The sequence below is a fragment of the Osmerus mordax genome, chromosome 15, assembly GCF_038355195.1.
Source record: "Osmerus mordax isolate fOsmMor3 chromosome 15, fOsmMor3.pri, whole genome shotgun sequence".
Lineage (NCBI taxonomy): Eukaryota > Metazoa > Chordata > Actinopteri > Osmeriformes > Osmeridae > Osmerus > Osmerus mordax.
Window position 1 is genome coordinate 8,425,371 of NC_090064.1, and position 17,041 is coordinate 8,442,411.

Sequence of the window (17,041 nt, forward strand, 5' to 3'; positions counted from 1 at the left end):
GGATGTGAGGTAACTTGGTCATATGGGAGCAGGGTCTATCAGATCTAGCACTGAGAAACGTATGGATGTTTAGGAAACCAGACTGGAGGATAGCCTCCTGTAGGAAGATCGGTAGTTAACCATCTTAAATTCTGTGAATTTCTCTTCCAGGCCAACTTTTCGGTTCCAGAAACTTATCAGATCACGTTGAGATTAAAACAGAAGCAATGTTTGCTTGAAAGACTCAACAAAGTTCCCTTTATAGTGTGTACGGAGATTAAGATCGGGTGGAACAAGGACGAGCTACTTCTCCCCTCCTTCCATCCCTCCGTCTCTGCTGTTGAATTCAAAATGTGCTTACCCTATCCGAGGTTAGAGCCACAGGTTTCAGAAGATGTGAAATCCAATTGGCATTGATACAAATGTTAAAAAAAATCGAAGCCCATTGTCTTGACGTTTCTTCCCCCCCCCCCCCATCAGATCGTTATTTTTCCCTGTGCGGAGGAGTTATTAGATTAAACATTCTCCATCCTTTTCATTTGAATCGTCTCACGGGGCCCTCCTTTTTGCAGACGCAAACACTGGAAACCATGGCCCCGGGCTTTCCCTCTCCTCCCTAACACTGTTAAAATAATGGCTTATTCAGTGGTAATCTGATTGGGCACCATTGAATTGAGTTAATTGAAGGCATTACTGGACATGAATGGCTCTAGATTATACAGCCCTCAGAAATGTCAGTTGTGCGATTGCTGGAGGGTCGGGAGCCTGAATAGAGGCCTTTGTGGGGCTGCTGTTTAGTTTCTGATTCTCTGAGATTTGAGCGATGAGGCTCACCCCCGACGGAGGTTAGGTTCTTACCTCCTTGGATAAGTTAGCCTAACTCTTACCTTTTTTTTAGAAGGAGTTCATTCAAGTACAAACCAGGGTTCCTAGATTATGACTGAATAAATATTAAGGCTGTGCTGTAGACGTTTTAGAGTTTTTGGGGGGGATTTTTCTGTCATTCATCAGTATCCGTGTATTCACACTCGACTTTTCTTCGCAACCTACGATCATGACTTTTGATTCCCGTCTCAGTCCTGCTTTGTGTCAGCAGCAACTTCAACTTAGATTTTCGCTTCAAATATTCTGCTTCGAGACGGCTTAGCAGGGTTTGCGCTCGCCATTTCCTGTCCGAGTCAGCCTGCTCTACCTTGTGTCAGCATCAATCTCTCTGACTGGACACGCACAACCTCGTTCTAATAGTCCAAGGAGAATCTTCCTGTCCTCATTAACATGCAGATGGAGGAATTATGGGATGTCAACCAGCCAGTCAGTCACACAGCTCAGTGTGTAGCCGGCCAGCCTTCCGTGTGTGTGTGTGTGTGTGTGTGAGAGAGAGAGTGTGTGCCAGTGGCAGTATGCAGGCTGGATGCCGGCCCAAGGCCTGCATGGTTATTTACCCAGGGCATGCTTACTGTGGGCATGCCACCAGAGAGAGCGGTAAGAGGACACGGAGGCCCTGTGGTTGTCCTGGACAGTGACAGTTGCTGGAGCCCACACAGGAACAAGACAAATCCAACACAACTCCCCTTACCGCTCACACGCACGACACACAACAGTGGTCTCCTTGCTGCAGACATGCAGTTTCCAGGGCTCATGGATGCACAACCCAGTCTCAAACTTCTGCGTATCTATGACACGGGTTCACACTTCTATTTTGCGTGCCATACGTACGCCAAATCCCTTTTCTACGTGCAGTTTATACGCAAATTCCTCCCATTCATTTCTATCAACAGAAAATGCGCCTCTCAGTGGGGTCAGATGGCTGAGCGGAAGGGAATCGGGCTATTAATCAGAAGGTTGCCGGTTCGATTCCCGGTCGTGCAATATGACGTTGTGTCCTTGGGCCCTCTTGTTGAAGAGGCCAGTCACTGTGGTTTATGCTGTTGCCTCACAGCAAGAAGGCTCTGGGTTCGATTCCCTCTTGAAGCCTTCCTGTGCTCAGGTGGGTTATCTGCCTTTCTGAAGTTTGCATGTTTGCATGTTCTCTCCCCCCCGACTATGTGCCACCAGAACATTATTTGACTTTGACCACTTTTAGTAGCTCTCTTAATCACTGAAATATAGGGCTTTAAAGGTGACCCCTGGCAAGGGTTCAAAGGTCAATATATCAGATAAAGGTTGACAGAAATGTGTCAAACTTGAATAAATTAACCTTCCTGCCACAGTAAGTTCCGCGTTTGTGTAAACCTACATGGCGAATAAACCGAATTCTAATTCTGATTAGGGAGTTATTAACTTTAATGGAACCCATCTTAAAGACACATTGATACCAAGGAAAAGGGCTTCACATGAGAACTTCCCCTTTCCATGGAACCGTGACATGGCTTGGCGGGTGATGTATCAAAGACAAATACCACACCCTCTTTTGGTTTATTGCTTCATCTCTGGATCTGGATAATTTGATCACCATAATTGCCCCCTCCAGATATCTGCCAGCCCGCCCTTCCAGAGCTGGCAAGAACCGGGCCTGTATACAGCCTATGTTGCCTGTGTGTGTTAGATCTTTTTTCTTATTTTTATTTACAAGAATGCTGCTTGGTGTTGGTGGCAGATAATAATTGATGTTTGTTATGTTGTTAGGTGTTTGAGGTGAAAATTCCCCCACAAAAAGAGTATACATTTGTAAGCTTCGAGATCGTGAATCTCCGTAAAATCAGAGTCCGGATGATGACGTATAATCGATAAAGAGTTGATGACGTTCTGCGTGTGGTAGAGACACATTTTCTGTTGATAAAAATGAATGGGAGGATTTGGCGTACAAACTGCACGTAAAACAGGGATTTGGCGTATATATGGCACGCAAAATCGAAGTGTAAACCCGTGTCATAGATAACGCAGAATGAGACTGGGTTGGGGTGCAGGGAGAGCATTCAACGTTGGGAACATGGAATGTTTTGGCGCGAAGCAGAATATCTACGACTCCCAGCGTTCACGTCGAGGCTAGTGCAGCTTTTGTTTCTTTTCTTTTGCTTGTCGTCAAGTGCAAAAAGGCCAGGGGAAGAGGCACGCATGGTCTGTTCTGCTGGGAAAACCAGACACGATTCCTCCTCCTTCCTTACGCTACCATTCCTGCTTGACGAACCCCCCCCCTCTCTCTTTCTCCTGCGTGCTCTGAGCCCTTAATGTGAGAGATAGTGGAAGCAGTGGTGACATGACTGGGCTGGTACAGGGTGTCCCTGATACGAAGGGCAGGGCAGCCGAGTGAGATGGGATATCTTCAAACAAGCGCACCGCGCGGTAGGTGGTGGGTGGGACACTGGTAGGTCCACTAAGGGTGGTGGAAGTTGTAGGGTTAGGGTGTGTGGAGAGGGAGCAGGGTTAGGGTGTGTGTGTGTGCGTGTGTGTGGAGAGAGGAGGCAGGGTTAGGGCGTGTGTACATTTAGTCATTTTAGTTAGACAGCACACACTGTGTGCTGTCTAACTGTCCATCTGGCTGTTGTTACATTTATTTAGGTAAATATCTGCCCAAATCCTGAAAGTCCTCTTCAAAATCTTAGAAGGTTCCCTCCTGCTCTCCATTGGATTAAACGGAGATCCGCCGCTTCCATGATGGAGCTAACAGGGGGGGGGGGGGGGGGGGGGTGTAGCTCCTCCGAGGCCCCCAGGGGAGAGCCTTTGCATCTCATCTGCATAACGCAGCCTTGGAGTAATGCGTTCAGCCAATCAGGGGGGGGGGGGGATGAAACCCTGGCGCGGGTCCAGATAATAGGAGCCCGAACGCATCCGTTGGGCGCCCCCCCCCTGTGAAGATTACACCGAGTGGATTTCATGGCCCGCGCCAGAGGTACTGTACCGACTTCTGTCTGCTTTTGTGGCTTCACCCGTTTGTTCTCTGTGCCTGTTTTCTCTGCCTCACACTCCCTTCATTGTTCGATCCGGGGGGGGGGGAGGGGGGGTGGGAGGGAGGGGCATGGGTGCAGGGAGAGGAGAGGACAAGCAAAAGGAATGAAGCGAGGGGGAGGAGAGAAGATGGTTTATCCCTGTAACTGCCAACGAACAGCTCGGCTGGGCTTTTGTTCATCTGTTGCGTGTTTGTGATTGGAGCTGATGGTGGGGCTGATGGTGGAGATGGTGGTGATACGCTTCTTTTGCCTCGGGTCTCTCTTCCTCTGTCTCTTTGTGTCTCTCCATCCCTCATTCTCTGGAGAAGCCATTCACTCAAGGATTCTGGGAGGGTCGCTCCCCTAACTCTCTCCAGAGAGACAAAACTGAGACACACAAACATGTGATTTAGTGACCTCCCTCCTTCCTGTCTTCTAAGGTTTTACCCCCGGCACTCCCCCCCCCCCCCCCCCCCCCCCTCTCCACTCCACTTGTCTTGCTAACCCCTCCCATTGAAGCCTGTGAGGCAACACACACACTGTGCGCTCACAGCAAGGACGCTGTCATGATGGAGGGGCAGAGAGTGAAGAGAGGCAGACAGCGCTATGGCTGGAGGACCTTGCTGGAAGAGAGGAGAGTGGTGCTGGGAAGTGGAGTGAGGTGAATCGAGTACTGGGCTGCTTGCTTTATGGAGTACAGCTCAGCTCAGCCACGCGCAAAGGCTTCTCTCCCTGCCTCTCTGGCTCTCGCCCTCCTCTCCTCGCCCCTCCTCTCCCCCTTTTCCCTTTACCCCTCGGTCTCTGCCTCTCCCTCTCTCTTTCCTCACCGCTCTCTTTCTGTGCTCTCTCCTACACCCCTCTCTTTCTCTCTTTTTCTCTCTTTCCCCGTCTCTCTCTCTCTCTCTCTCTCTCTCTCTCTCTCTCTCTGTCTCTCTGTCTCTCTGTCTCTCTGTCTCTCTGTCTCTCTGTCTCTCTGTCTGTCTCTGTCCCTAGCTCCTTCTCTCTGCCTGTGAGTCCTTCGGGGTGCAGTTGTGTAACAGTGGGAGCAGTAATGGGCCACTTTGGAGCAGGTCCATGGGCTTGTTCATATCAACACAATTTTAAGCTTGTACGTAGCGGGCCCATTACATGCACGGCTTATATAGCGGAGGAAGGAAGAGCTTGTCATTCAAGCCTCGCAACTCCCAAGTCAACTGGAATTCCATAAGCGACAAACGGCCATGTTTTCATTCATCACAGCCTCCCCTCTAGTGTGTGTGTGTGTGTCCGTGTGCAACTCCTACGCTTGCCCAGGGAGAAATTGAATTCAGTTTTCTCCCTGTGGACCCTCCACTCAGTTTAGGACCAAGGCTAATTCCATTTCAGGAGGTTTGGCTGCACTGGGGCTGGCACTACGAGAGAAGATGAAGTGGACATGAATGAGATTCTTCCTCCCCATTTCACGACGACTAACAAATGGTGCTCGGCCTCAGATTAGAGGGGGCTGGCTGGCGTGGTTCCCCCTCCCTCCCTGAGCTACAGTGCTGGTGTTTTAGCAGTGATTTGGCTGCTGATCAAGACCCTGTGATCTCCACCCCATCCACTGCCACACTCCCCTTTGAAAGGAAATATGTGTGTGTGTGTGTTTCTAGCTGGGCTCCAACAGCTTTCCTGCGTTTGGGGGCTCTCGAACGTGAACGCCTTTGCCAAATGTGTTAGCTTGCATTCGACGTTTTTGTCAGTTTTACACATTTAGCTTTTATCGAAAGTGACGTTCAATTAGTGCGTGAGCTGTAGAACGCTCAGTAGAAGATCAAGGATCAGATGTGCATAGTTCTACTGGTGGTCGAAGAGTAGTCTAGCTTTCAGTAATCACATCTCAGCTACCAGGCACGGCTAATCATGCTACAACACCACAGTGCAACGATACAATCTCAATTGCTTAAGTACACAGCAACAATAGCATCTCGCTGAGCTGGCTGATGAATGCACGGTAAACGATCACAGTAACAATACAGTGCAATAATAACACCTCACGTCCTCAACTACAGTGTGTAACAGTGACGTCTGGATCACGGTACAGTGCACCAAAAACGGCATCCAATCATAAAGCGCGACATCGGCTACCGGTGAGAGCGGCCTCACGGCCAGATAGCGTCACGGCAGGATCCGCCACAGAGTGCAGGGGAGGAACACGGCGACGCGTGTCACAGGAAGTGAGGCTGTGCTAAAGGCTGCCACCACTGCCCCTGGGCAGAGCGTAAACACAGAAGTTAGTTGGAAGTGAAGCTTGCAGAGGAGTGTCTTTAGACCGCGGCGCCCTCATTAAAGGTTGTGTGTGTGTGAGGGTACTTTTGTTTATCTATTTTTCCTTATACTCTAAGCAAATGATTTAAAGTCTCCCAGTGCTGGGCCATAGGCAGGCTTTTTTCAGTTTTTTTCACACACTTATCAGAAGTAATGTCATGTGGATCTGTGAGATGCACACACACACTAGAGACAGGTGTCCACATTGGTAGAACGAGCTAGTCCTTCAGCAACAGGCTGTAGTGTTTCATAACAATTGACTTTGGCAATGGATTGACCCCCCCCATACACACACTCGCACACACACACACACAGAGCCACCAGACTCCAAAGCAGAATTCACACTTCCTCACAGACACAGACAGACTGGAAAGTCCAGTTCGACTCAGACTGTGTCAGACTGCTGTTTATGTAGTCAACAGCTTCAAGTGTGTGTGTGCGTGTGTGTCGGCGTGCCTCTTCTTCTACTCTGATTCATGTTCTCATGCCAGCTGGTGAGTCATGCCCTCAATTAGACTGCGACTGCAAGCCCAAACCTGTGTGTGTGTGTGTGTGTGTGTGTGTGTGTGTGTGTGTGTGTGTGTGTGTAGGCGTGTGTGTGTATAGTCGTTTGTTTGCGTGCCACACCCTACCAGCTGTGCCTTCCAACTTGAGGTCCGTCTGCCTGCCTTCCTAACAGGGAGACGCTGAGAGGCTCCAGCCAAGCTCCCACCCAGGAGGGTTCGGTCGTGTCCCTGTGAGGGGAGGAGGGAAGGGAACACTCTCGAGACAGGCCCCAGTCATGGACACTCCAAGACTAGTGTGGTTCAGTTCAAACGTGTCTCGAAATTCCCCCACCCTCCTTGTACAAAAGAGGCACACACGCAAACAAAGACACCCGCACCAAGTCACAGGAAGAATATTCCGGATGTTTTTTTATTGTGTCTGTGTGGAGGTATGGCGTGTGTCTAGACAGCTAAGGCATGCATGCCACTGACTGTACTGCCGTCTGCCGTGTGGTGAGTGAGTGAGGGCGGGAGGGAGGGAGGGGCGTCGAATGTCTTCCTCTTTTGAGGATACCGTATCAGAGGGCAAGGTCTAGACTGCCTGTTCCTTCCGTGCTCTTCTCTTCAAGGCTCAAGTCAAGTCGCACAGACTGATGGACGGACAGACGCACAAGCCCACAGACAGGCAGACACGCCCTGACAAGACAGACAAACAGACAGACAATCACAGACAGACACAGACATAGGAGAGAGATGAAAGGAGAGCACGTCTGAGGGGGGCTCGTGGCTCTGTATTCTGGACTGTCTGAGTGAATAATTCAACTGGGTGTGCAAGTGTGTGCGCGCGAACTCGTGTCCGAGTGTGTGTGTGTGTGTGAGATGTCCACCAGGTTCAGCCGTCCTTGCTGTGTTTGAGTCCCACGGCTCTCTATGAACTGGCTTACACAACACTGCAACACACACCTGCCACTACAGTACACACAGCACTGTGTTACACCGTCGATATGAAGTGCTCATAGCACGTCATCTTGCTGACAGTAGACAGGTGGTGTGTGCGTGTGCATGGCTTGTTTTGATTCTGCCTCCTATCACATCTGTATTCTGAGTGCTCTCTGGCTATTGAGGGGAACAGCAGGAAGCCAGACTTGTGTAGAGGAAGTGAATCGGTTGGTTTAGCGATCACAGGCGTTGTTAGACTGACTGTCTCCTGTTATCTTGCCTGGGCGGTTGTCTTTGTGGTGAACGATCACTGATAATGCTTTTGGTTTCTTCAAAGTTTCTCACCCAAGCGTGTTTTTTCTTCCGGAAATCTAATCTATGTTCTCTCTCTTTCCTCCCCTCCGTTTCTCTCTCTTTATTCCTTTCATCTTGCCACCTGTCCTACTTCCTGTCTCTCATACTCTCTCTCACTTTGTCACCCGTACTCTCTCCCCCCTCCCTACCTTCCCTCCATTCTCCACCCCTCCCATCGCTCCTATCTCCATCCCCCAGCCCTCCAGTGCTACTGTGAGCGCTGCTCGAACTCGTCCTGCTCCACGGACGGCGGCGTGTGCTTCGTGTCGTTCACCACCAAGCCCGGGGGCCGGCCCACCACGCACCAGAGCATGTGTGTCCATGACAACGAGCTGATCCCGCGGGACCGGCCCTTCATCTGCGCCTCCTCCTCCAGGGACTACGAGGGGGTCTTCTGCTGCGACAAGGACTGGTGCAACAAGAATCCCGACCTCAGCTCCTTCCCAGGTGAGACGGACAGACGGGTGGAGAGACAGACAGGTGGAGAGATAGGTAGAGAGACAGACGGGTGGATAGATAGGTAGAGAGACAGACGGGTGGATAGATAGGTAGAGAGACAGACAGGTGGAGAGATAGGTAGACAGACAGACAGACAGACAGACAGGTGGAGAGATAGGTAGACAGACAGACAGGTGGAGAGATAGGTGGACAGACAGACAGGTGGAGAGATAGGTAGACAGACAGACAGGTGGAGAGATAGGTAGACAGACAGACAGGTGGAGAGATAGGTAGACAGACAGACAGGTGGAGAGATCGGTAGACAGACAGGTGGAGAGATAGGTAGACAGACGGGCAGACAGACAGGTGGAAAGACAGACAGGTGGAGAGATGGGTAGTGTAATGGAAGAATTCAAGTGGCACTGTGTAGATCTGAATAGTCAAGATGGCGGTTTCAATACAATTTATTTAGTTTGTACAACTTAAGGTTCAGGGCAACAAAAGTTCAGGGCAGAGGGGTAAACTTGCCTAATCCTGACTCCACTCCCCCAACTTAGTGCCTTTGCTGGCTGTAGATTAGATCAGTCATAGATACCTTAGCTTACCATTTGTTTAAACACAACCTCAGTCTATACGAAATACACTCTTCGTAACTATGGGGGGGAGGGGGGGGAGGTCATTTTCGATGTGCTGGCGGGCTGCTCTCCAGTCCGTCCTAATGTGGAGAATGAATGCACCTGCACACAGACCCACTCCTCATACCTTCCTCCCCACACACACACACACACACACACACACACACACACACACAACACACGATCTCCAGCCCCCGCTCCCCGCCCGTGCCCATCCTCACATTTACCAATTCTCCTTAGCTAGCAGGCAGCAATTGACATCAAGGGGCTGGTTATGTCCCGGCGTGCGTTAAACCTTCAGAAGCGAGAGATGGAGGCGTGGGAGGCAGGACGAGGGGTTCCACTGGACACATTGAGACTTGAGGGGGAAGATCACAGATAACAGGCTATGTGCAGGCTGAGCTCAAGCCCTATGTTATGACTGCATCTATAACAGTGTGGCGATCTGCCTCCACCGTTCTCCCATCCACACACACACACACACACACACACACACACACACACACATGGGAGACAACACCTAAAACAGCTGTGTGATAAAGGGGTAGTTGTAGTTCTTAACTAGGAACATGTAGTTCTACAAGATGTGAGACTGTGGATGAACTCTCATTCTTCTTGGAGGGAGACATCATCTAGAAGATTCTTTCAGAGGAGACTGCCTCTACTCACAATTATTCTCCGGCTGGATGGCCTATTAGCGGTTGCCGCATTTATCCTGACTCCTGGTTTTTCCGTTTTTGGTGCAAGCAGTGGCATCCCTCCACCCTCTATGTCCCCCCTCTATTCATCTCTCTCTCTCTCTCTCTCTCTCTCTCTCTCTTTCCCCTTCCTCCCCTCTCTGTCAGTCTCCTGGCCGGAGCCAGTTGGATCAGTGTTCCTCTGCAGAGAGGAGATTCATCTCCTGCTCCATGAATAGGTGTTGATCTCTGCTCTGGTCCAGCTTGCTAAGAGAAGCCCAGATAACAGCACAACAATCGATGAGTCGTCCTCCAGCCCTGTGTTCCTGCTGAGCCTGGTGTTGAATACACGTGGGACACACACAGAACACACACACACCCCACACAGAACACACACACCCCGCACAGAACACACACTTGTTGTCTCTCTGACAGTCTTGTGATGTGACTCATTCAGCTTTTCAAAGTGAGAATCTTTCTTCCCCCTAACTTGATTTAGTACAGTTGTATCCTTGGGGCCCCTGGGATGAATGATGTGTGTGTGTGTGTGTGTTTCAAGGTGTTTGTGTGTGTAGTTGTCTGTAGCATGCAAGCTTTTAGCTGCAGTGTAAAACTAGCCCTCTAGCTTTTCATACTGCTGCAGTGTCACTGGATGACGCTATTTGTCTGTTGTGTGTGCATGTATGTGCGTGTGTGTGTGTGTGTGCTGTGGGGTCTAGTCCTCCTAACCCAGGCCTCGGTCTGAATGATGCGTCAGAACAGGACGGACTGAGACAAATGAGTTGTAGAGATTGGACAGGGCAGGTCAAGCTCACCAGTTCCCTTTCAAATAGAGTCATAAATCATGTCACACAGTGTGTGTGTGTGTGTGTGTGTGTGTCGGACGAGGAACGTAGGTTAGATGGTCTGAAAGAACTTGTGTGTGTGTGTGGGTGTGTGTGTGTGTGTATCACTATATAACCCCCTATCACCCTTCTATCTTTCTCTTCCTCCCACCCCCTTCCCTCGCTCTCTCTTCCTCCCTCCCTCCCACCCCTTCCTTCCCTCTCTCTCTCTCTCTCTCTCTCTCCCTCCCCCTCGTCTCCCCCCTCAGTGCCGACGGCGAAGCCTCTGTCCCTGGGCCCGGTGGCGCTGGCGGCCGTCATCGCGGGGCCCGTGTGCGTGCTGTGCTTGGTGCTGGTGCTGGTGTTGTACGTGTGCCACAGCCGGCTGGGGCTCCACCACCGTGTCCCCAGCGAGGAGGACCCCTCCATAGACCACCCCTTCATCACCGTGGGCACCACCCTCAAAGACCTCATCTACGACATGACCACCTCCGGCTCCGGCTCAGGTAGGAGCTGGCTGTGGGTGTGTGTTGGTGTGTGTGTGTGACAGAAATAGGTCAGTATGCTGCGCTTCTGTTGCAAGGCGGTAGTTATATCTTAAAAGCCTTATCTCTGGCTTGGTTGTTAGAACAGAAGTTCTAATGGAAGGGGGCCATTTTCTCAAGCTTACACACTCCCCCTCTGCCTGAGAGATGGCTGGAGGCACGGTAATCACATCCACCCCTCCCCCCTCTCAGTACGGCTGTGCGTTTCCAGCCTCAAGGCTGGTCCTCTGGTCCTCAATACGCCTGGACCGGCGGGTTCAGAAGTTGCAAGGAAGACACTGTGCTACGCTGACTAACCAGCGAGAATCCCCCTCCCTCTACTCCCCCCCGCCTCCCCCTCCAGGGCTCCCCCTGCTGGTGCAGAGGACCATCGCCCGGACCATCATCCTGCAGGAGAGCATCGGGAAGGGCCGCTTCGGCGAGGTGTGGCGGGGGAAGTGGCGGGGCGAGGAGGTGGCGGTGAAGATCTTCTCGTCGCGGGAGGAGCGCTCCTGGTTCCGCGAGGCCGAGATCTACCAGACCGTCATGCTGCGCCACGAGAACATCCTGGGCTTCATCGCCGCCGACAACAAAGGTCTTTGCGAGTGCTCCGCTCTCTTCTGTTTACCTTGTGTGTGTGTGTGTGTGTGTGTGTGTGTGTGTGTGTGTGTGTGTGTAGAACGACGGTGGGTGGGTGAGTGTATTAGCTCGACTGTTCCTCATGTCCAGTCCTGCTGTTTGTTCTACTCTCAGGCCATCTGGAGCTGCGTCGCTCAGGAGAAAACGCTCCTCATTAACCTCCTCGCCTCTTTCCTACTGGTCTTCCCTCCCTCACTCCCTTTCGACGTACATCTCTCTCTTTCATTCCGTCTCCGACTCTTCTGTCTTTCCTCCCTCCCTTTCTCCTATTCGGTCAATCTCTCTCCCTCCCCCTCCTCCTCTTGTTTCTCTCTCCCTCCCTCCTTCTTCCACTCCTTTTTACTCTCACTTGTTCCCTCCCTTTTTTTCCCCCTAACTTTCTCTCTGTCGACCTCCCTCTCTCGCCCTGGTTCCTCTTTCACTCCTTTTCAAACTCTCCATTTCCCTCCCTCCTCTCCCTCTCTCAATCCTTTTTGACCTCTCTCTCTCTCTCTCTCTCTCTCTCCCCGTCCAGATAACGGTACGTGGACCCAGCTGTGGCTGGTGTCGGACTACCATGAGCACGGCTCCCTGTTTGACTACCTGAACCGCTACACGGTGACGGTGGAGGGCATGATCAAGCTGTCCCTGTCCACCGCCAGTGGCCTGGCCCACCTGCACATGGAGATCGTCGGCACGCAAGGTGACCTCTACACGCACACGCATGTGAACGTGCACGAGATTCTGAATTCCATCTCCACCAAGTTCCGGGGTGCTTTTAGTAATCCCCCCCCCTCTCTCTCGCTCTCTCGCCTCTCCTCACCCCCCTCTCTCTCTCTCTGTCTCTCTTTTTCTCCTGTCTTCCTCCCCCCCCCCCCCCCCCCCCCCATCCCCCAGGTAAGCCAGCGATCGCCCACAGAGACCTGAAGTCCAAGAACATTCTGGTCAAGAAGAACGGGACCTGCTGCATCGCTGACCTGGGATTGGCTGTCCGTCATGACTCCGCCACCGACACCATTGACATCGCACCCAATCACCGAGTGGGAACCAAAAGGTAACCGGGCCATTTGATGTAGGCCATTTTGGCTCCATCAGACTTATCTATATGACAAACAGTTATCAGGGAATGAAAGAGAAGTTCACATTTGAAAGTTTTCCGTTGAGTTGGAAGGAAATGGAAGTCCTCTACAGAGGACAGTCCTGAGAACCGGAGCCCCCCCCCTAGGGTGGCCATTTTGGCTCAACAGGCTCTCGGTCTCAGGAGACATACATCATCTGCCATTTTGGCTCTTAAAGCTACCGCCATAGCTATTGAGAACTCATACAGCTGCGGTGTAACTGGATGTCCTCTCTGGCTCAGTGAACTGCCACTCCTGGCAGTGATGTGAAGTGAATGTGTATGGAAACTGATGGTCCTGGGTGACTCCAGAGTGCCCATTCCTAGAAGTGGGAAGTCATTCTGGCTCCCTCGGCTGTCATCCACACGGTTAGCCACCATTTTGGATTGAGCAGCTGCCACTGTGTAATGGGACAGTGTTTGGGGTTTATGGAAACTGCCTCTGACTCCCGCGTGGAGCAGGTAGTTTAGAAGGGGAGAAATTGGAGATGCAGAGGGTTTCGGGTGTGTGTGTGACTCATCGCGTAGGAACAGGAAACTCATCAAAATACGCCAACGTGTCTGTCTGCCCCAAAAGTCATCTCCACAAGGTCCACCAATCCTTCCAGAAGATTCTCCTCTCACATAAGCACACACACTGTCCAAACACGCATTCATACACACACACTCAAACAAACACACCCAAGGTGGAAAATCAGACCTGAAATTCATCCTAGTTTCAATTATTCATCAACAGCAATCCCAGGTATAGAATAGTTGCCGAATGTCTGGGGGATGTGCATTATTAAATAAACCTCTTCTCACAGGGTACACACACACACACACACACACACACACACGCTGACTGGTCATGCATGGATCAGGGTTGTTATTGACAGGCTGGCTGGGTGGCAGTCAAACCCAGTCTTCTAGCTGAGAGACTTCAGACGGCTAGTATATGTTGGGACGTGATAGTGTAGGTGAATAGAATTTTAGGATGCATTGTTTATATTTCTTGTGTGGAAGATATTGTTGTCTGCCTCCACTGAAATGATGTAACTTCAGATTCTTAGTTGTTAAAGTAGAAACAAGCTGATTGGAGAGAGCGCAAGTATGCACCTTGAAAAGTCAAGAATAGACACAGTGGTTCAAGTCTCTCCGAGGCAAGAAGGTCAGAAAACATAATTTATTGTGAATAGAGAAATTTACATTTAGTCATTTAGCAGACGCTCTTATCCAGAGCGACTTACAGTACAGTAAGTACAGGGACATTCCCCCGAAGCAAGTAGGGTGAAGTGCCTTGCCCAAGGACACAACGTCATTTGGTTTGCGCAGCCTGGAATCGAACCAGCAACCTTCTGATTACTAGCCCGATTCCCTGACCACTCAGCCACCTGACTCCCTATATTACAGTTTTTAACAGTCGCTAGGATACATTTCTCAATACTAAGGCCACTTTTTCAGAACTCCTCACACAGTTCTCCTAACCAACTTTCAGCTCGACACAGCAGTTATTGTAAGATAACATTGCAGCCAGCAGGTGTTATAGAATCAGTCAGACTTGTCATCAGTGCACGATATAGGGTACAGTAGGAACACATTTACAGGAATGAATAATACAATAGAATGAGCAAATATTAAGGCAATAGCTGATCAACTGATTGCAATTAACATAAGCATTTCCGAAATCCTTGATTTCTCCCACACCTTTCGATGGCTGTGTTTGTGTACGCATGTGTGCAACTGTGCGTGTGCAGCTTGAGATTAAATGCATTGCCTTAATGAACTGAACCACCCTCATAGAAAGAATATAAATCCTATTTTCTTAAGGTAGGAAGGAATAGCTTTCAATGAAGATTCATTCTCTCGTTTATTCCATTCAGTTCACTTTATTAACCCCTAACAAAATTAAATACATTCTAAAGGTACTTGCTCAAAGCCAGTAAGCCTTTGGTTGAGTAGAAAGTGTAAAGGCTGGTTGTGGAGAGAGGCCCCTGCTCTCTGGCCCTCTTCCAGAACACCAGGCCCAGCCCCCTCATCCAGCTGAGTCGTCCTGCTGGACGGACTATCCCTCAGAGCCTTAGCCTTAGTCTCTGTCTGGTCTCTCTCTGTCTACCTGACTGTCTGGTCTCTCTCTGTCTACCTGTCTGTCTGGTCTCTCTATGTCTACCTGTCTGTCTGGTCTCTCTGTCTACCTGACTGTTTGGTCTCTCTCTGTCTACCTGTCTGTCTGGTCTCTCTATGTCTACCTGTCTGTCTGGTCCCTCTCTGTCTACCTGTCTGTCTGGTCTCTCTCTGTCTACCTGTCTGTCTGGTCTCTCTCTGTCTACCTGACTGTCTGGTCTCTCTCTGTCTACCTGACTGTCTGGTCTCTCTCTGTCTACCTGTCTGTCTGGTCTCTCTCTGTCTACCTGACTGTCTGGTCTCTCTCTGTCTACCTGTCTGTCTGGTCTCTCTCTGTCTACCTGTCTGTCTGGTCTCTCTCTGTCTACCTGTCTGTCTGGTCTCTCTCTGTCTACCTGACTGTCTGGTCTCTCTCTGTCTACCTGACTGTCTGGTCTCTCTCTGTCTACCTGACTGTCTGGTCTCTCTACCCAGCTCCTTTCCCAACTCTCCTTCCTTGTAAACCATTCATCACACCTGACCCTGAACTGCTAGTGAAGGCAGGATGTTTGCAGGCAGTAGTGCACACTCTGAGGGAAGACGTGCGTGCCCTCGCTTTTGTTATTTTCGCTGCTGTCTTTTCAATTAGAATGTGAAAGAAATAAGTATGTTTCTGGTGTCTCCAAGCATGTATCCAATCCATGCAAATATGGATTCACTTTTAACAGGTCCAATTGTCTTACTCATTCAAAACGTTTGCAGCCAAATTGAAAGCCGTTGCCATGGGGACAACAGTCACTGTTGTTGCGGGCTCTCATATTGTGGAGAATGAAGCTTTGATGATGTTCATTATCTGGATGCAACTCTGCTTCAAAGAATTCAATTAAGAGTTGGCTGGAAACCCCGGAGTGGGAGTATGTGGAGTAGACTGTTGAATTACACTCATTAGAAACCATCATCGTCATTCTCCCTCCCTCCCTCCCTCCCTCTCTCTCCTCCCCCCCTGTTAAATGTGCTCCCTGTGTGAAGGTGCTCCTTGCGTAACACGTTACTCACAGTCCCAGAGGAATGGAAAGGTCATCTGAGAAAGCAGAACTGGCCCCTGCTCTGTTCTCTCCTCTCTGCTCCGGGCTCTGTGGCCAGTGTGGTGGTGGTGGCTCTGTCTAACCTGCTGCCTGTCCCCCGCCCTCCCTCCCTCCCTCCCAGGTACATGGCCCCAGAGGTCCTGGATGACTCAATAAACATGAAGCACTTTGAGTCCTTTAAGAGGGCCGACATCTACGCCATGGGCCTGGTGTTCTGGGAGATCGCCAGCAGGTGCTCAATCGGAGGTGAGTGGAGGGGGTCCTGGCTGGGCCTGATTTTCCGTCAGGCCGTTCGGGGACAGTCCTCATGCTGCCTATGTCTGGGCCCCTTTGTGTTTGTGTTTCCTGCCAGGCATCCATGAAGACTACCAGCTGCCCTACCATGACCTGGTACAGTCCGATCCTTCAGTGGAGGAGATGAGGAAGGTGGTGTGTGACCAGAAACTCCGGCCCAACATTCCCAACCGGTGGCAGAGCTGCGAGGTACGTCACCGGGAGTTGTGTGTGTGTGTGTGTGTGTGTGTGTGTGTGTGAGAGAGAGAGACCAATGTGAGGCAAGTGTTTTCCACTAACTGTACCACGAAGGACAGCTTGACCGGGAGGAACTAGATCATATTGTCCCTTCTGGGTTACACTGGGTTGCCATTGGATCCCTTCCAGACACACACACACACACCCGTGCTCCCCAGAGAGGAGCTAACCACCTTGCCTGTCTTGGCTGGCTGTCGCGGGGCGGGAAAGTGTGTGTGTTCCGTTTCTCCTTCCAGCTCACGTTTCCACGTCTTCACCGCAGTCGTGCCTTCGTACACACACACACACACACAACAGCAATCCAACTCTTTTTCTCTCTCTATCTCACTCACACACACCCTCCCTCCCTTTATTGGCGTGTCCGTTTACTGCAGGCAAACGGAACGATTAGATTAGAGTCAATCCCCGGTAATAAACTGCTGTAATCCGATGTGTGTTATGTAAGGATGCTGTGGATCTGGTGAAGATCACATCCTAGCCTGACAGATCTCCTAACGACACACACAAACATGTCCCCCCCGCCCGCATGTTCTGCCACGCTCCGATTGTGTGTGTGTGTGTGGAAGCACCTGCATGCAAGCATGAGTTCCCTATCTGCCTT

At 50.8% G+C, this 17,041-nt stretch overlaps 1 protein-coding gene across 2 annotated transcripts in view; it reads left to right on the forward strand.

Annotated features, from left to right (window-relative positions):
* Window positions 1-17,041, forward strand: part of tgfbr1b (transforming growth factor, beta receptor 1 b) — a 29,200-nt gene that overhangs the window by 8,972 nt on the left and 3,187 nt on the right. The window contains exons 2-8 of one of the 2 annotated variants that reach the window (XM_067251728.1): window positions 8,108-8,356; window positions 10,753-10,989; window positions 11,372-11,602; window positions 12,161-12,328; window positions 12,523-12,679; window positions 16,031-16,155; window positions 16,262-16,392. In XM_067251728.1, the coding sequence (XP_067107829.1) occupies window positions 8,108-8,356; window positions 10,753-10,989; window positions 11,372-11,602; window positions 12,161-12,328; window positions 12,523-12,679; window positions 16,031-16,155; window positions 16,262-16,392 (1,298 nt within the window). The remainder of the gene's footprint in view (window positions 1-8,107; window positions 8,357-10,752; window positions 10,990-11,371; window positions 11,603-12,160; window positions 12,329-12,522; window positions 12,680-16,030; window positions 16,156-16,261; window positions 16,393-17,041) is intronic. The other variant, XM_067251729.1, reaches the window with a different exon arrangement.